Source organism: Entamoeba invadens, assembly GCF_000330505.1.
Source record: "Entamoeba invadens IP1 unplaced genomic scaffold scaff_1105074724605, whole genome shotgun sequence".
NCBI classification, from domain to species: Eukaryota; Evosea; order Mastigamoebida; family Endamoebidae; genus Entamoeba; species Entamoeba invadens.
The window spans coordinates 41,710-67,741 of record NW_004443753.1 but is presented as its reverse complement, the minus strand read 5'-3'; the positions used below and the strand labels follow the sequence as shown (position 1 = coordinate 67,741).

Genomic DNA, 26,032 nt, shown 5'->3' with positions numbered 1-26,032 from the left:
CTATTAACATAAACTATTTATTTGAACTTTTCCAGTTAAGGTAATTTTTTTCCAAGTGAACTATCATTGAAACAAATATACGTTTAAAAAATGAACATTATATATTAATTCTTTGTTGTTTTTGAGTTACTAAAAAAAGAAAAGTGTTTGTCGAAAAAGTACCAAAATTATTTGTTCATTTTTTAGAATTTGTTCGTAGTGAGCATTCACATGGTGATTGTGGTTTGCAAAACGTGCTTGAATAATGTTTGTGATCAAATGAATGTTTTTGTTATTTGAATTGTTATTTGTCTACAATTAAAGATGTTTGAGTATAAGTTGGAAATAAATTTAAATCGAAAAAAATAAAATTAAAAACAATTATTGAAACGTTCTTCTTTTCTTTTTTAAATGTCATCAGTGTTAAAGTGTTACAATTTTAAGTTTATTGTTTTTAAGTTTTCTATTTATTATGTTTTTTTACTGTTTAATTTGTTGTTTTATTCAAATCCGTGTTAATATGAAATCGACCCAGCTTTTATTTTTAAAAATTTGTTTGTAACATATAGGTGAGCTACAAAGTCGTTACGGTAAATAGAACCGTTACGAAACAAAAAAATATTTTTTGTTCTTTTTATTGTAAAAACTTTCAACTGTTTTTGTGCTTTGTTTTGGTTGAAATAAGGTTTTTGTTGGATTATCTTGTCCAACTTTTTTATTTTTTTGTAATAAATGCAACTGGAGTGATTTTATATTTTTTCATTACATCGCTTTTTTAGCTTTTATTTAAAATTGTTGATTTATTTGGTTACGCATATCAAACCATTTTTTACCAAGAAGAAATCACATATCAATAAATAAATAATTGTGTCACTTGATAAATCAGGAAAATATCAACAAAATTTAATAATTATCTTGATACACCAAAAAAGTTGTGAACATTTTTCAATATTTTTATCAAAATGTATTCTTGTTCAATTAAACGACTGTATTTCAATACTATATGGTCATAATATAAAACGTTTAACGGTGACATTGTTCAATATGAACTTTTGATATGATTTATAACACATTTTTAAAATGTCAATTACCAATAAAATTATCAGATGTAATTTTTAACATATAAAAAATTTAATCAACAATCAAATTAAATGTAAATAATATATGAAGTATTAATAATAATCACCACACCAATTTGACCAATTTTTTGAATTAGTATTTAATAATGAAATGGTGTCGAAATATAATAAAAAATAAAACAGTTGTAAATATACAATAGGTATTGATCGAACTACAAATTATTAAAATAATAAAAAAAGCAAAAACAACAATTTATAGTCTGCGTATAAAACCACTGGGACTGAAAAAAAGTCAATTTTTAATTTGATAATAATTTCTGGTATAGTTTTCATTTTCCCTATTTCCTCGATTTTAGTCACAAAAACTAGGTTTACCACCAACATTGACCTTAACACTTTAGAAAAGCTCTTTTATTTTTTCTGATAGTTTAAAACAGTGGTAAAGGAAATATGTGAATTGCTGAGAGTGAATTGTTTTGTTTTGAAAAAGTGAAAAAAATCTGTCTAAAAATAAATGGAATGTTCGTATGACGACAAAAAAATGTTTTTATTTTATTTTAGTTTTTTGCTGTTTTTCAAATAACAAAATTATTTTTCTGAATAACATTTTTTTCAAATCCCTCTTAGTGCATCTTTGTTCAACATCCCCTTCTGTGATTTATCAAGTTGTTTAGTAGAATTTTTGCTTATGATAACTACATTACTTAACACTCGCACATTGATGTCGTTGAACAAACGGTATTCCAAATACCATCAATAAGTGTTCCAAATCACATTTTCTTAAAAGTGACATGATGATGAACACTGTATTTTTTTCCACACCTTATAACACCAATACCTCAACTTTTGGAAATTTTATTTTTGCAATTGAAAAACAGATCTGTTATTTTTAAAGTGTTCTCCGTTATTGAAGGGAACACTCTTGTTTTAACACAACATTGTTTCACTGCCATTGTTCACTTATTTGAGAGTGTTTTTGAAATCAAACTTTTCAAGCAAAACAGAGCGCATTTCTTTTAAAATGGTGAAAATAGTGTTTAATAACTCTATTTTCATTCCAAATGGTATTATTACTTCACATTTGCTCCTTTTTGTTATTTTCAAAATCATTGTTTTTAAAACTTTTTACGCAAAAATAATTTGTTGGGAAAATAATCCAGTAAATTTATTTAAAATGGTCGACCAGCGGTTTTATTTGTCCATCGATAAATAACAAAGAGTTTATAAATTGTGGCAAATAGCGGATTGTGGTTAAAAAACATCGGATAACACAAACAAAACAGTCAAGAAAAGAACAACATGTTCATAGTTAATGGTTAAAAAAGTAGATAAAATTGGTAAATAACATCTATTATTTCGGGGTTTAATACATACAAAACCCGTCATAATAGTCATTAATAGACCAATTTATGAAACAAATAAAAACATATTTATTATTAATCAAGTTATTAATTTAACCATATTGTAATTATTATTATTATTATTATTATTATTAAATATATTATTAATACATAGTAAAATGCTCTATTTTTGCTGTTTTCTCTTTTAAATTAATATGATAATTATATTTATTAAATATTATTTATTTTAAATTCCTACAATTATTAGTAATAACAATCTAATATAACAATAATAAATAACCCACAAACTATAAAAACTAAAAAAATAAAACCTCAATCACTTATGTCAAAACAAATAACAAAGAAATATGTTTATAAAATGGGAGAAGAAAAAGTACGTAGCAAGAACATCATGAAGCCTATAGTTGCCAATTCTAACAATTTGAGAGATCACCTTAAAGATAACGTTCAACTCTTTATTGCTTTTCAAGAATTTTAAAACATAGTCAACAAACAAGAATTTTGTGATTTCAGGGATGAAGTTAAATTTTGTTTGGATTATTTCGAAAAGAAGAAAGAGTAGTTGTGTTTCCCCAATAAACGTTTCATTGACCACTTGTTTGGAATTGTTATTTGGAACACAGAAAAAAGAAGTGTCGAAAGTCAGAGAGCAAAAAATAACAAAGAAAAGAAGGAAGGCAAATGCTTAGAAAAAGGAAAAACAAGGATTTTATCGGATGATATAATCAAAAAAGTGAAACAAATCGTCGAACAAAACACTTCAGTTAAACCAGAAGAACTTGGTCTTTATCTTCTGAAGAATCATGGAATTGCAATAGAGAGCCAAGCGCTCCACAAGATCATGTCCAAAATACTGGGTGTGGAAACCAGAGTTGCTCCAGTCATGGAGCTCGAAAGAGCAGCCCTTTCAAAAGATGACATCAAAGCATGGATGGAAAGGTTAAAAAATAAAATTGATGGTGTAAGATCTGAACTCGTGTTCAATTTGGATGAAGTCGGCTTTTCCCAATGGGTCGATGCTACCAGCAAAACTGTTTACTGTTGCATTGAGTCTGGTGAAACAGTGTACAATGGTGTTCAAAGAGATGCTTCTCGCATATCTCTTTTGTGTTGTATTTGCAGTGATGGAACCAGATTGGTTCCATTGGTTGTCAGCAAACGGGTCCTCATGGACCAATCTTTGGTTGCCTCATACAAGAGCAGAGCTCTTATTCGAAGCCAACCCAATGGATTGAACAAGGAGCTGTACATCGAATGGATTAAAAAGATCTTCATTGCCGAGATCCAAAGAAAAAAGAGTTCCTTGGTGTACGAAAAGACACAAAAAGTTATTTGTTGATTGATGGCTTTTCTGGCCATTTTGACACAGAAATCACCCGTTTGTTTGAGGAAAATTACATTGAAATGATTGAGCTTATCCCTCATTCATCACATCTCACACAGCCATTAGATTTTGGAATATTTGGAATCCAAAAGAAGCTTTTGAGTAACAAAAACAATATGTACCAACACAAATTCCAAATTGAAGAAGAAACCGAAAGATCCAAGCCTATGAAGAACATTCTTTCGTTTGACTCGTTAGAGTTCAAAAACTGCCTAAAAAGTTTGTTTGTCTCAAAGAAAAAGATAGAATTAATGAACTGATCTATTCTTGGGAAGTGACTGCCAATGGCGACAATGTTGTGAAAGCTTTCAATCAAGTCGGTGAATTTATTGTTCCAAAAATAATTACAAAGCGAATGGAAGAGGAAAACACCCCTAATTATAACTCATCGGACGATGTGGTTGGTGTTATCAGAGTAGAAAAGGAGAAGGCCAAGTAAGTGAACAAAATTTTGAAAAAACTCCCACATTAGCTCCAGTAACCAAAGTCAAAAGGGTTTCTGTCGAAAGAAAAGAAACCAAAGAAAAACGACTTGCAAAGTCGAAGGATAAGAAATCAAACCCAATTGAGTTTTAGAAAAGATTGGTTAATTTATTAACAATATAATTACGAAAGGTGAAGCTTTGGGAGTGTTTTTATCAAAGTTCCTTGAACTGGGTTTGTTTAAAAAAACAACCATTATTATCACAAAGCAAGTGCCACTCGGGAGCAGCGCCGTTGTATTATTATCAATACAATATATATCTGAATCTAAATTGTTTATTTTGACAATCTGAACCAACTTGCGAACTTTTCTGTGATATATCACTGCCTACCTGTTGTTTGTTTTTATTTCAATGATTGTGATTTTAAACAAATGTATTAATTGTTTAAAAACAGAGTGTTGGTACGATTAACACGGTTAAAAGGTTAAATAAATTGGATTTTAATATTTAGTAATTGAATAATTTGGGATTGAATCTGTTTCAATTTTAATTCAATCACAATTCAAAAAAATCAACTTGCAATTTTAGATAAAAACATGTTTCTGTGTATATTTTTAGAACTTGAAGATGTTTATTTTTTATATTGGAAAGTCACACAATAATTATAATTAATTTAAATTTTCCCTACTGTAACAGTTTTAACAAATTATTTTCTTTCAAAAAACATACAATTAATAATATTTGCAGTGTTGTTTTGTAAATAATTTTTAAACATTTAAATTATGTATTATATTTAATTTATAATTTTCTGTTTAAGAATAGTATATTTTACGATATTTATATATAGCTTAAAACAGTGATTGACTTTAATTTGATAATTTATTATAATTGTAAACAAAAAACGAATTTTTCAATATTTAAAAACCGAATAACTGTGAATATCAAAATGAGTGGACTTTCTGGTTATCACATCATGATAGTCTCGAAGTACTTCGAGACTATCAACGACTTAATTAACTTGGAGTTGGTGTGCAAGAAGTTTGATGGTAATATGGAAAAGTTCCACTTCAACCCAATTCCGCTAAATTCCAAAACACTTGGATACTTCCCAAATATCGAGACACTTCATTTGTGGGATGTAAAAGATGAAAACTTTAACAATGGATTTATGATCAACAGAGATAATGGAAATTGTGAAAATGAAGGTGTTTTAAAGAAAGAGTTATATCGAATCATCGTGTGGTTCAATGTTGACTTTGAAACTGTTGACAGAAACAAAAGTCGAAACATTGAGTTTAAAAATGTTACTTACACTCAAAATGATAGAAAGAAAAGTGGTAATAACATACCATTGGGTGTTACATCGATTGGTGATTGTTGTTTCTACGAATGTGGTAAATTAAGCAGTATTATAATACCATCAAGTGTGACATCAATTGGTGATTATTGTTTCTATAAATGTAGTAGTTTAAGTAGTGTCAACATACCATCAAATGTTAAATCAATTGGTGAAGGTTGTTTCAGTGGATGTAGTAGATTGACAAGTATTACAATACCATTGAGTGTTACATTAATCGGTGATTGGTGTTTCAATAAATGCAGTAGTTTAAGTGATGTTATTATTCCATCAGGCGTGACATCAATTAGTGGTGGTTGTTTCAATGAATGCAGTAGTTTAAGCAGTGTTACAATAACATCCAGTGTAACATTAATCGGTGATTGGTGTTTCAATAAATGTAGTAGTCTGAGCAGTGTTATAATACCATCAAGTGTCACTTCAATTGGAATTCGATGTTTCCCATCAAATACAGTAATTCATCGAAATTAATTTATTTGTTACTTTTATTTAATGTTTATTATTGTTTTAATAAATTTAATTAAGTTATAAGTTGTTATATTATTATATTATTATTATTATTAATAAAAATAATAATTTGAAAAAATCGAATGTCTGCAAGGATATATTTCAATAATATTTTTCACCAACGCTGTTTTTTTGTTCACATCTCAAATATAATCAAATTTAATTTTTTATTCTTTTTGAAAAAAGTTGAAACAATCACACCAACATGTTAAATAAAAACAACGGAACTTACTATGGAGATGTAAAAAAGCGCAAAAACAGACAAATCAGCAAACTGTTATCTTTTTTTTTAAATTCAACTACAACAAACTGCGTTATAGAATGTATTATAACAATAAGTAAACATGTTTGTTATTGGTATTGTATATATTAATCCATATATGATATAATAATGATATTCAAGGTGGTTGAAATGTACTTGATTGTGAATATGTTTTCAATAACTCCAGGTACATCGCCAAATACTTCAAATTTTATTGGCTTGAAAATATTTGTTTCGGGATTTCTGGCGTTATGTTTGCGTACTTCAATCAAAAATGCAACAAATTTCAACATTATTTCAAGTCATTTTTTGTTATTTAAAAATAAAAATAAAAACATAATTTTTATTCTATTAACTGTATATATGACTTTGTGTGTCTGTAAACTATTATTTATATAATATATATCAATGTAAAAATACTTTTACTAATATATTTTTATTTTCAAGTAAAATAAGTTGCTTTGTATATATTTTATACCACTTAAACAATATTACTTTTGTATTTAATTCTTGTACAGGGGTTGTTATTTTTTCTTTTTTTTATTTGCATTGGTAATTATGGGATAGAAATAATAACAAATTCAAAACTAATTTATTATAAACTGTTTTTCAAAACTCTGTACTGGGATGCCCCGATTTTTTAGACAAATAATTTCCAAATAATTTTTCCTTTGCTTAACCCTCATTTTTTGTTATAAATATTTACTCGAAAAAAACAAAATAACGAACATGACTTTTTTAAATTTTACTTGACAAATAAATCTTGCACCAAAAATTTACTTGAAAAATATAAAAAACAAACTTGGGATCAAAATTTTGATTCCCATAACCCAAATTTTGCCAAAAACATAAAACACAACTTTATAATTAAATGTCCATGTTTACAGAATCACCAAGTCGTGTTCTGGATAAAAATAAAAAGTATAAACGAGTAAAACAAGCATTGAGAGAAGATAAATTGGTTAAGGCTATACAATTGAAAAGTTTTTTTAATTTTTGAACTGTTTATTTCATTTAAGACTCTTTTGATTAATAACCTTGATTGTTTAAATGTTTGTTTTATGTTATCGATTACTTTGTTAATTGTTGAAATAAACAAAAACTTATTATTAATTAAAGTGTTGTATCATTTGATGCAATAATGTCCTTCATCACATCATTAGTTTATCGTTATATTACGTTTATCTTATGTTTATTTGAAAGATAGAATTTTACTGAAGTTTAGTCACAAAATGAAACACAAACCAAATAACGAACCTGGAAAATCGGGAAAGATTTACCCAATATTTGGGTGATTTCCCGATTTTTTGTTCAATAATTGAAACTGTATTGGTTTTTAAGGGTTTTAAACTGTGTACTGTTGTTGGTTCAACAAAAAGGAAAATAAAAAATAAAACAAATAAAAAATAGTAAATAATGGGAAATTAGGACAAAGGGTTTATATAAATTTTGGAAACGGTACAGAGTTTTGGAAAACAGTTTATTAATAACTTCATTGAAAAAAGTAGGTTCAACAATTGTTAATATATTTCGACGAAAATTGACTGCATTTGTGTAATTAAATACATTAAGTATTTGTTCCTTTGTTGTAAGCCCATATTTACAAATGGTTTTAATAAAACACAAAACAAAAACGCCACAAGATGTTCAGTTTTTTTTGTTGAGGCACTTCAATATCAATAGGTGAATTAATTCCGAAATCAACTCCTTTTAGTTCAAATTCTCTTTGTACAAAAGATGCAACCACATTTAAATAATTCATAATCTATTAAATTGTTAAATTTTCCAACAAATGAAACTCTTTCATTTTTTATAAAAACTCCCACCATCATAAAATGTATGTTGTGGTAAAGTGGAAGAATAAATTCATTTTCATTTGCAATTTTTGCAATTTTATTTTTAATTCGATTTTCACTCAATCGTTCTCCAAAACAATTTTGCCAATCAGAAATGTATATTTTGTTTCTCCAAATTTTATCATTTCTCATTTTGATCCATAATGTATAAAGATCGAGTATTTCAGTGTTCAACATCTGATTGGAAATTACACTTTTAATTTCTTCAATATCATTTCTTGATGGAAGATTAATTAAGTCATTGAAAAATATGTCATTTAATCGATTAAATGTTTCACTAGTTCTGTGGTTAGTAAAACAAGTTGGTCTAATTTCCACAACTTTACATTTTGATAACTTTTCATTTGTTGTTTTTTCTTTAGTTATTTCATTTTGTTTGTTGTTAAAAATTGTTTCATTTTGATTAGTATAAACTTCTTCTTGTTTATTTCTGTCATATTTGTATTGTTGTTCGTTTGACACAATTTCATAACTCAATGGATTCGATAAAATAAAAGCGGAATCATGTTGTATACCTCTTTCTAGTATTTCCATTGCATCATCTTTTGATTTGAATGTTACTGTAGCCACAGAATGAATATCTTTATCAAAGGTAAGTATTGTTTTGTTATTACACATTGGTACTTTAACTCTGATAATTTTATTGTTGGGTTTGTCATCGTTTTCAAAAAACACTTATTCTCTGGCTCTGTCAACCCACTCTCCAGTTTTTAAATGTAAATCATTTGTATGTTGTTCAGTCACTCGAGACAAAGAAGCGTTTATAATTACAACAAAAAGATCCATTTCAATTTTTCTTGGAACTGCAGTGTTCAACAAAAAATGTTTATAATTTGTTGTGCTTTTTATTGCTCTGAAAAAAGTTGTGTTGTCAACCATCACTTGGTTCAAATAACTTTTTTCAACCAAAAAGCACTTTTCAATTGCGTTCAATTGTAGACTATAAGGAATGAGGAAAGTTACCTAAATACCACATTCTCTGCACAAATTTTTATTTTCTCTTTTGTTGGATATTCTAAACACTATTTTTTCCTGAGACCATCATTGTAAAAACAGTCAGATTTCGTTCTCTTATATGTGAATGAGTAACACTACAACAAAACGTTTTAAACTTTAACCCTGTGTTCTTCGTTGATTAAGAGAAAAGCCGACTTCATCGAGATAAGAAAAAACAAATTCAAAATTAACAACAAATTCGATGTGTTCCGCATATATCATTCTCTGTAATAATCTATATTCGGTATTTCTGTCAAAAATGACTTTTTAGTGTTTTTAAGTGTCCAACCCAACTTTTTAACAATACGATGAACTGTGCATACTGATAACGATTTTTGTTGTAACATTTTGTTAATAATTGTTTGGTTCTTTCCTAGACTTGGTCCAATTTCTGCCACTTTATCCATCCACATTTCTCGCTTGGTATTTATATCTTTGGTTAATTTTTTCATTGTGATTTGTTTATGAGACTTAAGAACGTCTATAAGCATAGTTATGCTGTTATAGTCAACTTTAATATTTGTACCGTGTTTTCAACCTCTTGTTTCTCCTTTCAATGATATTCCTTTTTCTTGTCTTTTTTATCCCTTAGACCGTTGTTTTACTCACTTTGAACTGTTTAGCAGTTTCACTTATGTTTCCATTTTTTGTAAATGGTACAAGAATGTTTGTATATAAAGCTCTTTTTCTTTCATGTCTGTTGTTTCTTTTATCCTTTCCCTGCTTTTTTTCTTTTTAAAAGTAGAAGATACAATTTGAGTTGGAGTTAACACGAGATCAAATTTTGCCAATTGTTTTTTTCCTTTAGAAGTCTTTTTCATTAATTTGTAGTAAATACTTAAATGATTGCCAAAAGATTTACACGTATTAAAACTCCCAATTTTTGTTATATTTAATGATAATGGAGGGGTTCCAAATTTTGAATGTTATTTAAACTCTTTGTGTTTTTTTCTGTGATATCAACTTTTTTGGAAAATCCAAAATGTAAAATGGGTTGGCTTGTATTCCTAAAAGTGTTTTAAGTTTTTCATCATAATTTTGCACTTCTCGTACTGGAATTCCATTGGGTTTTAAATGAAAAAAGTAACTAAACTCTTTCACGATAATTTGATTTTATTAATTTTGCGTTTTTGTGTGTTTCAAATGAATTTTTATTAAAGATAAAATATTACCAAAACAGCATTTTGAAAACAAAAAATTACAAAAATAGAATAATATAACAACCCCTGTAAAAGAATAGACGAACTTGGAACGACTTCACAAACACAAAGTGGATCCTTTTTATCACGGGTATTTTTAATAACACGAAGAATAAGTCCAGAAGCAATAAAAGCTCTAGAGATGTTAAATCTTATTGTTGTCTTTTGCCAAGATGTCAACACAGATAGTATTTGTTTACTCATGGTTGAACTGTTTAAGAGAACGGACTCGACGAGGGCTTCTTGTCCATGTAATTCTCTTTTTTGATTTCCGAAATTGAAACATCCAACACTTGTAAAAGATTACTTGTATGTGTAAGTTCTAACACGTCTTTTACTCCAGCTTTGCTTAACTTCTGCACAGCAAGTACATCAATATGTGAGCCATACCCATCCAATAGCAATGCAGCTTCACCATTGTAATTTGATATTGTTCTTTTTAAACTGAGTTCTGTGAGGAACACACAATCCAACCATTTATGAAATATTTGTGTGTTTAAAAAGGCGGTTTCTGAGTATTCAAACAGAACCTGATTAAACCATCCAAACTTAAACAACTCAACATCTATCGTTGAACGAAAAATTACAATCATTGCTTTTGAGTAACTCCCATCAATACAAATAGTTGCGATGAGTGTAATTTTGTTTCCACGACGATCGGTTGGAATTACACAATCATTTGTTGTTGCACTTTTTATTACAACAACTTTCCCATCTATTTTGTCCACCCACCTTTGAAATCCACTTTCATCCATATTCCATATAAATTCACATGGAATACCATTCACTGACATTTTGAGTCGTTCAAACCAATTACGTATGACTTTCTCCTCGACGTCAAGTCTGGAAGTTTCCATACAAACAGCGTTCGCTACTTTTATTCTTTCATCGGAGTTAACATAGTAATACATTTTATGAAGTGGCACAAACATATTAAACTCTCTTTCAAGCAAACTTACCAAACCATAAAAATCAGTTGGTCTTTTTTTCGTCTGTTGTTCTTCGATGTATTCGACCATGTGATTCTTTTGTTTTTCTGTTAAGGAAGCGGGCCTTCCTGAATAACCGGGTTTGTTTGTGAAATAGAGAACTTGATTGCAAAGTACGACTTGTGAAATTGATGGAACGAGGGTGGAAATTGCTGAATATGAATTAAGAATGGTATTATCTTTGATGTAATTGTAGCAATGAAACAATTGGTGTCTCTTGTTAGGACTTGTAATATTCGCAGAAGATGTCAAAAAGGAACGAACGCAATGTACAATAGTCTCCATTTCTTCTTTGAGTTGGTCTTCGTTGGATGTTATTTTACAAAGTTGGATTTCTAATTCTTTGTTGTTTTCAAGTTTAAATTCGTTGGAGGGAAGAAAACAAGCAATATTAATATTTATATTACCAGAACTATCTTTTGATAAATTCTTCGATTCATCTTTAGAACAAATGTCCACAGTTTGAATCTGGTTGTGTAGTTCTTCGAGTTTCCGAATTGTATCATTATTGTTAACCTCTTCAATTCCTGGTATTTCAACAACAAGATGCACGTTATTCATCATCTGAGTAAACCCAGATCTGGGGAAAGTCTTAATTTGTGTTGCAAATGCAGCAATATATTCATATTTATCTAAAGCTATCATCATATTTTCTTTGATATCTTTAACATAATCGATTATTTTTGTGATCTTAGTCAATTGTTTCTGTATTTCTCTTGTTGTGTCTACTACTTTACACAATAAAAGGTTTGCCTTATTGTTATTATAAACGGCAGCTTCTTTTTCTATTGTTATACTCAGCTTCTGAGCATAAATTACACAATCAGTTAATTTGTCCAAGTTCGTTTTCATTTAAAAATAAAAGATCCGAAATTAAAAATATAATTTTGAAAAACAAAACCAAATAACAATAAAAATGACCCATTTTTGGTTAAAAATATGGTTTCTAGACTGACTTTATCCCATTTATTGTTTATCTCCTGTTGTTGTTATTGAATATCATGATGTTGGTAATTTGCTTTTGAGAAAAAACTCGATTGTCAATTTTCCACATAGTGAAAAAATGCCAAAAACAACAAGTTGTACATATTTTACAATAAAATATATTTTTTATTACCAAAATGAATATTTGTTATATTTTGCTCAAATAATTTTAATACTTCATTCTATTTAATTATTTTATTATTTATTAAAATAACGAACTTTTGAGCTAAAATATATGAATTAAAGCATTTTTTTTAATTTTGTTTGCACGTATAATCTATATGACTAAATTTATTATTATTTACCAGTATAAGCAAAAAGAAAAGTAACAAGTCAAAATATGCTCAAATAGTTTAAAAATTAAATTTTGGGGTTAATTTTAGTGAGATTGGCCAGTCTAATCTGTACCACTAAACAATTTTTTCCAAATATTGTTTGAAAATAGTCAAATACAACAATATGGAGAATACCCATTAATATATGAAGTTAGAATAATTTCAACGTTTAAAGAAGTGCCACCATTATTGACAGACAACTTTAACAAATTATTAACCAGTTAAGAGACATCGAGCAACAACCCCATAATATGTTTCATATTAAAAAGCTTAAATCAGAGGGAATTGAAATTATTAAACAAGACTCTGATTTGTAAGCCAACTTTTCTTTTTTTCAATTGAGTTGTAAGTCTTTTTTATTGTATAGTAAAATGTGGCAGTAAAGGTTTTAATATTTATATCAAAATACAGTTACAATAAATTGTAATTATAAAATATTATAAATATAAAGCACAAATCAAAAACCAGACTTTTTCTTTGGTCTGTTTTTTTGAAAATAAAATAATGTTTCAAAAGTACTTTTTTATTTATTATTATTATTTATTTATTTTACCAAAATACTTTTTGGGACACTTTTTAAATTATAACTTCCCAAAATGATTTCGATTGTTAAATTATTTTGTAAAAGTTTAAATATATAACGAACAATTATTAACAACATAAATTATATATTATAAGAAACAACATAAAAACATATAATAGTAATTATTTTTCATATGAAAACTTAATTATAATCATCTTATTAATTTCACCACTGTTTGATCGTTTGAAAGTGATTAATTTTACAATTTTCAAGTCTCCTTTTATAAGATTCAATGAGTGTGTTTATTTCTTTGCGTCCTATTTTATTCCACATTTTTCAACTTTTTGAAAAATTTCCATTTTATTCATTCCAGCTGTAATCTCAATTCGTCTTTTAATTATTGACCAGACATTTTCAATTGGATTGAGGTCTGGGGAATTCCTTGGTCATCCCTGAAGTAATTTAAATTTATTGTCATTGAAATATTTTAGTGTTTTTTTCGATTTGTGTGGAGGGGCGTTGTCTTGCATAAAATGGATTCTTTCCCACACTTCTTTTGAATATAATTGATTAAATCAATTTCTTTGAACATTTGTTTGTATTTGTCTGCATTATTTTTTTCCGTGCAACCGAATTATCTTACTTTTATAATTAGGACCAATGGCTCCAAAAACCATCAAAGATGCAGTGTGTTTTGAAAGAAAAGTGTAATATTTGGAATTTTCAGAATGTGGTTGGATCCACATTTTGGATCGACAATCTTTCACAAGACAAAATCTACATTCATCTGCAAACACGATTTTGCGAGGTTTTTCCCACTTTTTTCTATTTTTTGAATCATTTTCAATTCAGCAGTTACAAAGCGTTTTCTATCTAATATATTTTTTAAAGAAAGGAGTGGGTTTTTCGGTGAAATTTTATATGTAAAGTTGTTTTTTGTATTCAGTTGACTGTTGTAGCTGAAATCTTTGTTTTGTGGAATTTTGACAATTTTTTGGCACATTGAATACCACTTTCTTTGTGATAGTTTTTAGTTCGTTTTATCACCAACCTTTTTATTCTATCTCGATGTTGTTGTACTTTTTAACAAAAGAAGACCGTTTCAAATTAAAGTATTTGTATATTCGAGCCTTTCCAGGTGCTACTATATAATTTTCTCTGAAAGCACGGATGATATTATTGGGAGTGCAAATTCCACGTTTAATACATTTTTCTATATTTACTTCTTGTGACACTTCTTTATCAAGTATTATGATAGCTGAATTCAACAATTGATTTTTTGACTTAACTGAAATGATAACTAATTTTGAGGTTGTTTGTTTCATAAACATTCTTACCTCTTTCATGAATACACCAATTTTATCTTCCTCAACATAATCAATTGGTAATAAAAATGTTTGTTTTGTTGAAGTTCCGCTTCCAATTAACACATCACAAGTCTTCTCAGTTAATCCAAATGGTTCTTTGGATGCTTTTTCCAAATTTTTAAGTTGATATTCATTACAATAATCAAGAAGAATACTTTCGTATATTTCTTCGTTGAAAATTTGACACAACTAATAGTTGTGTAATTGTGCAAACCATATTTCACCCGACAGTATTTTCTCTGTACAATCTTTTAAAGGTAATTGTTGCATATTTATTTTTAAGTATTTTTGGTTTTATTTTGATTGTTTAACCTCACTTGTGTTTGAAGTTATTGTTTAACTTTTATTGCAAAAAATAACTTTAAATGCACTTTTGATTTGTTAATACAAAAAAATGTAGACCAAAAATTGGTCTGTTGGTGGTCCAGTAAAAATAGAAAAAAAAAACATGGTTCTACTCCGAAGTTGAGGATACTTATGGCAATATTTTCAAGGCTTTTTCTTTTGTTAATCAATAGTAAAAAACACTGTGCCAATTATTTTCTTTGGTCTGTTCATGGTCCGGTTTTTGGTTTATGGTATAGTCCGATATATATTATGAACTTCAAAACTATGCTTATCAAGTAAAAAAGAACAATTAAAAGCTATTCAAGTTAAGCAATTGGATAGTAAGCCTCTTTAAGGATCTTCTCCATATCGACGACCATTGGAATTCTTGGGTTGCATGGTGAGCACTGATCCTCGAAAGCGAGAAGTGCCATTTCTTTAACGTGTGACATCCAAACATCTTCAGCGATACCAGCCTGCTTGAACCCAGTGATTGTCTCGGTATCTTTCAACAACTTTTCACAAGCCTTTGCAAAGACCTCAACACCCTCAGCTGCAGTCTCGGCTTTCAACCCGACCAGTTGTGCAAGTTGTTGATATCTCTGGTCTGCAACATAAATGCTGTACTTTGGCCACATCGCCAACTTTCTTGGGACAACACCATTGTATCTGATAACATGTGGCAATAAGACTGCAACACATCTGCCATGTGGGAGATGGAAAGCAGCTCCAACTTTGTGAGCCATTGAGTGAACAATCCCAAGGAATGCGGAAGCAAAGGCCATACCAGCAATGGTAGCTGCGTTGTGCATCTTCTCTCGTGCAACCAAATCCCCGTTGTATGACTTGACCAAGTTGTCGAAGACCAATTTGACTGCTTCTTTAGCAAGACCGTCTGTGTATTCATTTGCCATAACTGAGACATAAGCTTCAACTGCATGGACCAACACATCTATACCACAGTCTGCTATAGCTCTCTTTGGTAATGAGACACAGAACATTGGGTCAATGATAGCAACTGATGGAGTCAACGAATAATCGGCAAGTGGATACTTCTTGCCAGTCTCCGTGTCTGAGATGACAGCAAATGGAGTGACTTCAGAGCCAGTCCCTGATGTAGTTGGAATGCAAATGAGTCTTGCCTTCTTGCCCATTGTTGGGAATTTGAATGCTCTCTTTCTCAAGTCCAAGAACTTCTGCTTCATGCTGAAGAAGTCAGCTTCGGGGTGTTCGTATAACAGCCACATGATCTTGGCCGCATCCATTGCACTTCCACCACCAATGGCAATGATGTTATCTGGACCAAATGTGTTCATCACAGCAAGTCCCTTTCTGACTGTTTGAATAGAGGGATCTGGTTCGACATCGATGAAGATTTCAATTTCAACGTCATTTTGTCTTCTTTTCAAGACGTCCATCACTCTGTCGACATAGCCAAGCTTGTACATCATTCTATCTGAGACGATGAAGATCTTTGAAAGCTCCTTGAGCTCTTTCAAGTATCTGATCGCGTGTGGCTCGAAGAAGATCTTTGGTGGGACTCTGAACCACTGGAGGTTTGTTCTTCTTTCAGCAAGTCTCTTGATGTTCAACAAGTTGTGGTATGTGACATTGGCACTGACTGAGTTTCCACCATAAGACCCACATCCAAGTGTGAATGAAGGATCAATGTAGTTGTATATTCCACCAATTCCACCTTGTGATGATGGGACGTTGTGGAGAATTCTGCACGCCTTCATTCTCAATGCGTACTGCTCTACAACCTTCAAGTCGCTTGAGTGAATTGCAGCTGAATGTCCAAGACCGCCAAACTCAAGCATAGCCTCGGCTTTGTCAAATCCATCGGCTGTGTTTTCGGCCTTCAAAATGGCAAGAATGGGTGACAACTTCTCCTTTGTGAGGGGCTCTTTCACACCAACTTCTTTGCACTCAGCACAGATAATTGATGTCTCATCGGGAATTGTAAATCCAGCGTTCTCAGCAAACCACTTTGGTGACATTCCAGGACATTTTGGGTTGAGTCTAGCATTGGCAGAGTCTGTAGAATACCCATTGACACCAAACATGAACTTCTCGAGTTTTGCCTTCTCTTCATCATTCACAAAGTAAGCGTGGAGTCTCTTGAATTCGGCAACAGCATCGCCATAGATTTCCTTGTCGATGATGGCGGCTTGTTCTGAAGCGCAGATCATTCCATTATCAAATGACTTTGAAAGGACGACATCATTGATGGCTTGTTTCAAATTGCACGACTTCTCAATGTATGATGGGACATTTCCAGGTCCAACTCCAAGGGCTGGCTTTCCAGACGAATAAGCGGCCTTCACCATTGCTCCTCCACCAGTTGCAAGAATAGTAGCAATACCAGCATGATTCATCAATTTGTTAGACGCTTCAATACCACCAAACTCGATCCACTGAATGCAGTTCTTTGGTGCACCCGCCTCAATGGCAGCATCTCTGACAATAGTAGCTGCTGCAATAGAGCATTTCAAAGCAGATGGATGGAATGAGAAAATGATTGGGTTTCTTGTCTTAATTGATATAAGTGACTTGAAGATGGCAGTTGATGTTGGGTTGGTGACTGGAGTGACTCCACAGATCACACCGACTGGTTCTGCTATTTCAGTGATGCCATATAATGGGTCTTCATGAACAATACCAACAGTCTTTGCATGTCTCATCTCGTGTGTGACGTGTTCACAGGCAAAGATGTTCTTTGTTGCTTTGTCTTCCATCACACCTCTTCCTGTCTCGTCGACTGCCAACTGTGCCAAGTAACAATGTCTGTCAAGTGCAGCAACAGACGCCTTCTTGACTATGAAGTCGATCTTCTCTTGTGTGAATTCGGGTTGCAAATACTCTTTGAGCGCAACTTGTGCATTAGCAACTAATGTGTTGATGTGTTCATCTACAGACATTTGAGTCATGAATTTCTATGAATAACGAAGTTGTGAACTGTTTAAATACGGAGCTGGCATCTAATTTTTGTTCGAAGAAAGAATTTTGTCGAATTTCGTTAGACGATGTAAACTGTCGAGAGTAAAACATTTCTGTTATAAAAATGGTTCTGTTTATATTTAATTCTATTTGCCGGTTTTTACGTCTTCTTTTGTTTTATTGTTGAATTACTGGTAAAAAAAAACTTGGGGTTATCAACCCTGTTACGACTTGAAATGATTTTCTCAAAAAGCAAAAGATGTTTCTTTGGAAATGAAGTAAGCCACGTGTTTTCTATAAATAAAACAAATTGAAATGATTAAAAAATTAAAAAGATTAAAAATTTAAATACTAAATAAGTGGGAAAACATTGAGTTATTTGAAATGTAATCGAAGACTATAATTGCCGAGGCGAAATGTTGCCTTTTCTTATTTTTTTAGTGGTTATCTTTTAATGAAGGAAATCTTATTAATTAGAATGTTGAGTTGTTTTATTACATTTTTTATAATAAATATTATAATTCTATTTATTTAGAATTAGAATTTATATTAGTAATCATATATATTGGTATTTTCATTAAAAAAATATATATATTACTATTATCTATAACATAATTTACTATTTAATAATAATAATTTTTAATCTTTGAAAAAATCTATTTATTTTTGATATATAAAAAATTAAGTTTTCTAACAACTTTTCAAAAAAGTATTTTCAAAAATAAAATTAACTATTTTGAATAATTTATAAAATAATATAAATTAACAATAATTTTTTTAGATGGCTATAAAATGTAATAAAGTGCCCGAAAAACTTTTAAATAAGTTCTGATTTAGGGTCTTTGTTAATAAATCCCGTTTTTATAAGAATTGAAATTGTAATATAAACAACAAATTTACAATCTGATATTTATTGTTTCATTGGCCACGCTGAGTGTAATTTCATTTTAATTTACATGTTTTCAATAAGTGTTTCTGTAATATTTTTCAATATTTTAAAAATATAATAATAATAATAATTGTGTTGTGGTATTTAATTATTTTAATTATTAATGATTACATGTTCAACAAAAAAAAAACAAAAACATTTGTTTTTATGAACTATTTAAAGTAATAAATATTTTAATAATATATAAATGAATTATTATCAATAATATATAACAAATTAAATATATAGTCACCCGCTAAAAGCAATGAAAACACGACAAATGGTGTAAAGAAACTATAATTTATTATTTTATACTATAATTATAAAAAACATTAAGAATAACATAAATAACATGAAAAAGTCAAAAAAATAAGAAAAAATTAATCATTTTTTGTCAAGTTTTTTGAATGGTTTAGAAGACAACGGCAATCTTAAAATTGTGGTTTCTTTTTTCCTTATCTTATTTTGGGTTTTTAATGCTTTTTTTACTTCCCTTTCTTTTCTTTTAACTTCAATTTGGAAAGGGAGTAATACTGTCTTTCTTTTCTTTTGAAGCAACGGAATTGGTTTTGGAATAAACTGTTTGAACAATTCTCTGTATTGGGGCGTTTTTATAAATTTACAATGTTCGATGGATACACGACACTTTGGAAGCGTTTTGTCAATCCAGTTGACTATTCCTGCTTGTTTAAAAGCAATAATATTAAAAGGAGGTGTTGTAACCGCAAAGAAAGAATCCACCAATATCATCAACTCTCTTAGTCTGTTTCCGAGTTCAATATTGTAAAAATCTGGTTTTTTATCTTCCCAAAATAAATTACCATCCACATCTTCCTTTTCGACTTCTTCTTGAAAAAGCAAATTTACAAAACTGTCGTTCGCTTTTAAAGAAGACATTCTTCTTTTAAGCCTACCAAATATCCCCAAATCAAGAACTTGAAGGAAATGAGAAGCATGTGGAGTTAATCTAACAAGAGTTATGTTATTTTCAGCGAGTAACAATTCAATAATCGAGGAACTGTGGCTTTTTGCATTATCCCACACTAAACAAGCTCTAAGATCGGACATTTTTATTTCAATTCCAAGCGCATTCATTTCATTTTTAATTTCAACACGTTTTCTATTAATATAATCAAGCAGAACAGTTCTAATCCAGTCTTCACAAATTTCACGCGTAATGAATCCAGACACACTGTATCGGAATAAAACATTATTTTCCGTTAGTCCATTACACCTATATTCATTTGGAATGGAACAAACGGGCAAAATAACAGTTGGTTTCAGAGTTGAACCATCAGCAGCAACTGCGGCAATTAAAGTGCAATGTCGTTCATCCCTCTCTTGTCGACAATACACAAATTTCATTTCATAATTCATTGGAACAAAACAGTGTCCATCCTTAGAATCTGCTCTTGGACTGTAACCCATTTCATCCATGTTAACAACAAGACCAGAAAAACAATTATCTACACTATTTTGGAGAGTCAAAAAGTAATTTAACACATCAATGGGATTTACATCGAATCGTTTTTCTGCAAGTTGTTTGCACGTTACAAGTTTTAACCCCATGTCTTTCTGCCCAACGAATTGAAGATTCTTTTGTGGTATTCAAGTTGCATTCATCAACAAAAAGACTCCAAACATAATCTGTTGTTACTGCTTTGTTTTTTAGTAATCTTCTGGATATTTTAGAACAAAGTATATCAGATTGTTTAAAAGAAATGTTATATTTACTTTTAGATTCATTACATGTATAACACGCTTCTTCTTCTTGTTTAATAACAGCGGAAATTCTTGGCTCATTCACTTTGAAAATTTTTGCCAGATCTTTTTGAATTATTTTCAGTCTCAGAAAACCATCCAAAACATTGATATTGTAGTATGGGTTGATAACACTTATAAACACTTTTGCGGATTCCAAACTTTCCATATTTTTATTGAACACCTTAATATTTTTATAAGCAATATAAATTTGTAACCGTTTATATTGACTGTAGCAAAATTCTTTTTGTTTTAACAGAAACAGCACAAACAAATAACACAATGAATCTGATACATCCAAAGAATTTGCCGAATCGTCGAAAGCCATCGCAGGTGCAGGTTTGGTCTTTTTGTTTTCTGGTATTGTCCAGGTAAGTGTATTTGTACTGCATTTTTCCATTAATAATTGATTTTCAGTTCACCTTTAATCTATTTTGACAATGTTTTAGAATAAAGTAAATTTATAGTTAATTTTGAAATACTTTCAATATAAAGAAAAAAATGACAAATTGAAACATAATCTAAAATCATAATTTCTAAAAACTATAAAATGGTTTCTTTAGACCATTTGTCGTAAATTTACACCTTTTAGCGGGTGACTATATTAAAAAAACTAATTTACTTTTACTTATTAAGTAAAAAAACTATAAATTAAAACATTAAGAATTATTAGTATTGAATAGTTTGTAAATTAAAAAATATTAATTACTTCAATTAATTTTTTTATTAAGAAAAATATATTGATCAATATCAAATCATATTTATTGACTCAACAACAACTAATTATTTCATCTCAAGCACAAAACTATACAATAATAAGAATAATAATAAAATTAACAACTTATTTTGATATTTTATTATCCTTTTTCTTTACAATAAAAGTATTCAATTAAATTTTAAAATATTCCAACAAACAAGGTCGTTCATTTTTTAATTATTGAAAAACTTTTCGACGAAAGGACTTGTAAGGTATTTAAATAAATCAATTTAAAAAATTAATAAGCGTCATGTAACCACCACGAAAAAAGCATTACAACAGCGATGAATAGAGCGCAACACTCAAGACCGAATACATTTTGTCCGATTTTGTACCATTTGTGGATGAAAGGGTTTTCGGAATTTTTGTATCTGTTGGATGTATAGAGGAAAAGTGGTGGGAAGAAAAAGCCACAGACAAACCATGTTATAACAACGTTATTTGATTCTTCGCTTTCTATATAGTCATACCCATCTTCCACATTTGGTTCTAAATGAAGTCCGTTTTGCATGTCTTGCATCTCGACGTTAATTGGACTTTCAGTCATATTTTAAGTTTTCTAAGTTCAAAAAAATGGAGTACATTTTTATAGTAGTTTTTTGGTTATAAATTTTTGTTGTTGTTTTTTTGATTAAATTTTTTGTTGGAAAAAAAACGTTTTTTTTTGTTTCTTTTTGAATGCCAATTTTTTGTATCTTTTGTGAAGAGTAAAAAAATGTCATCTTTTCGTACTTTTGAAAAATGAATAAAAATTACTTATGTAAATTACTATAATATATTTCTAATATTTTTTACTATTCGTAATAATTTCTCGATTCTCATAATACTTCATTATTACTCTAATATCTCAAGTCATCAGATTGTATTAATCTGAATAAATATCAAATAACCCAAACGCTATGAAATGATAAGATTATTTGAAATGGTATTGTTTCACTGTCATTGTGATTTTAGCCACGTCGATCTTTTCCTTTGTGATTTGACTTAGTTTTTCAATTGCTTTCACTCGTTCTGCATCGAAAATCTTTTCTTCCGCTCCTCCAAACTTTTTCCTTTCTTCATTTTCTTGCGTAATAAAAGTTTCAATCTGATATTTCACAAAGAACTTCGCGCATTCATCTGCCGTCTCTTCCAAATTCATTCCTTTCGATAGAACTCTCACAACTCTCTCATCCAATCTTCCAAAATTCATTTGACTCAGTTCCAAAATCGCTTCAATGGAGACATTCGATGTATCGCTCTCGCCCATTGCTTCAAGTATGTTCACTATTTCTTGGCCTGAAAACTCGTTACATCCCCCCATCACACTTCCGCTGAAATTCCGACGACTTCTCTTCATCCCAAAGTCGATGAGTTCGCAAATGACTCCGCGCAGTCCCGAGCAATTTAAAGTCATTTGGAGCACTCTTTCGCACAACTTTGTATTCCCGGCAGCTCGCGATAACGTGTCGATACTTATCGATTGGACATTAACAAGTGAATACAACGCAGAGAAGATCGAGAGATCAGGAAGAGATATGATAGCCTCAGAAACACTTTTTAATTGACTCGTCGCTACAAGCGACACGACGTTTCTGACTATCGACGCCTCTCCCATCAGCAATCCTCGTATAAGTAGACTCGACACATTCTTCTCGACACATTGGTCACTTCCACCAATCAACGAATACACCAACGAACATCTTTCAGACACTTCCGTTGGTCCATTCTTCGCTACAGAAACTAACTCTTCTTCAAATTCAACAAAGAGAGAATAAGAGTTAAGTAGGCTTCTAACACCAAGATACCCTTCTTTCTTAAAGTACAAGTCCGGTTCGATTTGTGGCATAACAACACTTAAAACACGTCGAGCACTGGACTCGTAATTCGAAGCAACACATGTTGGACTATAATAAATCAGTGTGATCAATAGAATGCGCGTCAAGTCTTTCTTCACACTCAACGGCATCAACGAGATGATGTACGACATAATTACAAAATACATGTTCTCTTCTTTACTCGGCTCTTTCTTGATCTCTTCGATATGAATGATATCGACTAACCCAAATTGAACTTTACGGAATATCAACGCTCGCATGGAAGACACTGAACACAATTGACTCAGTATCTTCGACGCTATTAAAGTGCTCTGTTCACTCAATCCTCCTCTCTTAATGACAAGTTCAATCAACGCATCTCCAGAGGTCGAACACTTCTCTCCAATTGCCCGCCATGTATCAAGAAACTCACTGTCTAATTGCTGTGCAAAAAATGCCATATCAATAACACTCGTAATAACACTCTCAAAGTCGATTTCAATCCCATTTAAGATCCATTGCCTACAACAGCGCAAGAGCGTGGAATACTCAGATGTACTCAAATAGGTGTGATACTGTAACACTCCTTTCAGAACAAGTGAACTCTCCTTTTTATATCGATTTGCCATCGCCTCACTGACAATATATTCCCACGAACTCCACGCCGGAAACCCACTAAACAAGTCGATTCCAAAACTTTGGACTCCCTTCATGAGTGCTGAAAAGTTCAACGAGCTCTTTGCTGCAAGTACAACGGAGAAACTCAAAATCTGTTCAATGGGGAGTTTCTGGGAGTTATTTGTGATGATGGTATAGACACTATAGAAGTACATCTCACGCACTTCACGGGAAACAAAACATCGTTGCATCGACGAGGTGAGCATGTCTGGGTATCTCTTTAAGAGTTCGACAAGGAGTTTGTTGCATTGTGAAGGATCTGATGCATAGAGTGCTTCCAAGAGATTGAACACCGTGACTGGGGAAGACAGTGTTGCCTTACTAGCAATTGCCTTCATGATCTCTATGATATTCTTATGCAGCGATGGTTGGTTGATGTACTTCCCCACAAACGTACAAAGTCCGTCTGGGACAAGGGGGGTGCTTAGAGTCATTTCCAGTGTATAGATCTTTGCCGAGATCTCCATCAACACAACTTGTGAATTTGGGATGTCTTTAAAAGCAATCCAGTTACTCATAACTGCTCGACACAATGCTATCACATGTGGCATCCCTTCATATTTCTTTGGTGTGACATTAACGATCGTCGCAAGAAGATCAAAATTGAGCTTCTTCTTTTTCTCCATCATGTACTGCGCAAACATGTCGATGACCTTTTCATTCGTTTTTGATAAGAGTGTTGTGACCATTTGCGTAATAAACGGCACACCATCAAAGTATTGTGAGATCACATTTTGGACTAACACGGGATGGTCTCCTTTAGTACTGAGAAATAAGAACTTAACAATTTCATTTGGACTCTTTATAGTATACGTACTTAATAATTTACTATACAACTCCCGCACAAAGGTTTCCTCGCAATGTTGAAGAACGAAGTGGTCTAATATGTCACTCGACAAACGACTTAACGAGTCCCCGATCAATTGCGCCTCTTTCACATTCGAATACCCTTTTAATGTTAACGTGTCTTTGATCTTCCCAGCAACAGAAACGGAGTCTTCGCTCATCGTTAAAAGAAGTCGAAGAATACGACGATTCAACATATTCGCTATTTCTCGACTCCCAACTTCACTCGTCTTCCCAAACAACTCCGACACCTTCGCAATGTACTCCCCGTCGACTAAGTCACTCTCGTCCTCCGCGGAGTTCCGCAAAAACTCCTCAAATATCCCACAGAAGAGCCGCGGGTTTTTAATCGCGTCGCGCTCTAATGCTCTTCTTGCGGACATCTTTATCTCCAAAATAGGACTTCGCGACGCGTCAACCAATTTATGGGACACCGAGTCTCTTGTCGTTGCGTCATGTGAATATGAGTCGGGGTACATCTCAATCACCCACAAATTAGTTGGGTCCATCACCGTCCCAACAAGACTTGGTGTTTGGCTTAAGAACTCGGAAATTCCGGCCTGTGCGTCTGCCGGAAGGACCAACGTTAGAGGTACATTTTTGACTGCCATTGCTCTAATGTCTGTTGGAATATTCAGTTTTCCTGACAAGATGTCGAGCATTACTTGTTGTGTATACACCACGTTATGAGTAAAGACTTGTTCGAAGTATTGCGTTTCGAGTGTTGAAGCAAATTTGAGGTGTTGGTATTCCTTTTTTGTCATCAGAGTCTTATTGAAGAAGTCATTTAAGAGTTGTGGGATAGCTTGGTGGGTTAGTGGTAAGACGTCTAAGACTCCATTGATATATTCTGCTATCACTTCAAGTGCTTTAATTCTCTTCTGTTGGTCTTTTTGATTCAGAAGGAGAGTGTAGTTCTGTGTTAACGCAGGGATAACCGAGATCGAGAAGAGTCCATCCGTCTGTGCTCCTAAGTGTCCACATGTTACATTAATATTGACTTTAGTACTCTTCCAATGGCGCATCAAGTCAATCAGTTTGCCATAGATCTGTTCAAGTTGTCCTAAAATGATCCCTCCCGTACTATTTCCTCTCCCAAGTCCTTCTTGACACACGCCATCTAATAATCGACATACAGAGCGTTTCATGACACTGCGTTGAGTTGTTTCTAAGAGATTGAATACTCCATTCATGAATCGAAGGGATTCAGAAGATGTGATTCCTTCTGTTGGTAATAAGATATGGTAGTAACACTCAATGACACTCGCAACTTCTCGTGTTTCGGTGTCACTTTTGACCCCATTCACTGTCTTCAGAAATAAGTCGACGACATTCTTTAAATAGTACTTACTCGCTCTTTCATTAACAGCGCAGATGCCTTCCGATTGGTTCTCCA

General features: G+C 31.4%; 4 protein-coding genes across 4 annotated transcripts; 1 reads left to right on the top strand and 3 right to left on the bottom strand.

Moving 5' to 3' along the window:
• Positions 1-5,174: 5,174 nt before the first annotated feature.
• Positions 5,175-6,056, top strand: EIN_497730 (hypothetical protein; the record flags this gene model as incomplete). The annotated part of the gene is made up of 1 exon (XM_004261326.1): positions 5,175-6,056. The coding sequence occupies one exon, from the start codon at positions 5,175-5,177 to the stop codon at positions 6,054-6,056; it is 882 nt and encodes a 293-aa protein (XP_004261374.1).
• A 9,200-nt stretch (positions 6,057-15,256) lies between these two features.
• Positions 15,257-17,860, bottom strand: EIN_497720 (alcohol dehydrogenase, putative; the record flags this gene model as incomplete). The annotated part of the gene is made up of 1 exon (XM_004261325.1): positions 15,257-17,860. One exon carries the CDS (start codon positions 17,858-17,860, stop codon positions 15,257-15,259), a length of 2,604 nt encoding a protein of 867 aa, XP_004261373.1.
• A 3,694-nt stretch (positions 17,861-21,554) lies between these two features.
• EIN_497710 (hypothetical protein) lies at positions 21,555-21,863 on the bottom strand (the record flags this gene model as incomplete). The annotated part of the gene is made up of 1 exon (XM_004261324.1): positions 21,555-21,863. One exon carries the CDS (start codon positions 21,861-21,863, stop codon positions 21,555-21,557), a length of 309 nt encoding a protein of 102 aa, XP_004261372.1.
• A 366-nt stretch (positions 21,864-22,229) lies between these two features.
• On the bottom strand, positions 22,230-26,030 carry EIN_497700 (hypothetical protein; the record flags this gene model as incomplete). Its single annotated transcript, XM_004261323.1, has 1 exon — positions 22,230-26,030. A coding segment is annotated over one exon (3,801 nt), but the record flags the coding sequence as incomplete, so codon positions are not given.
• Between the last annotated feature and the right edge of the window lie 2 nt (positions 26,031-26,032).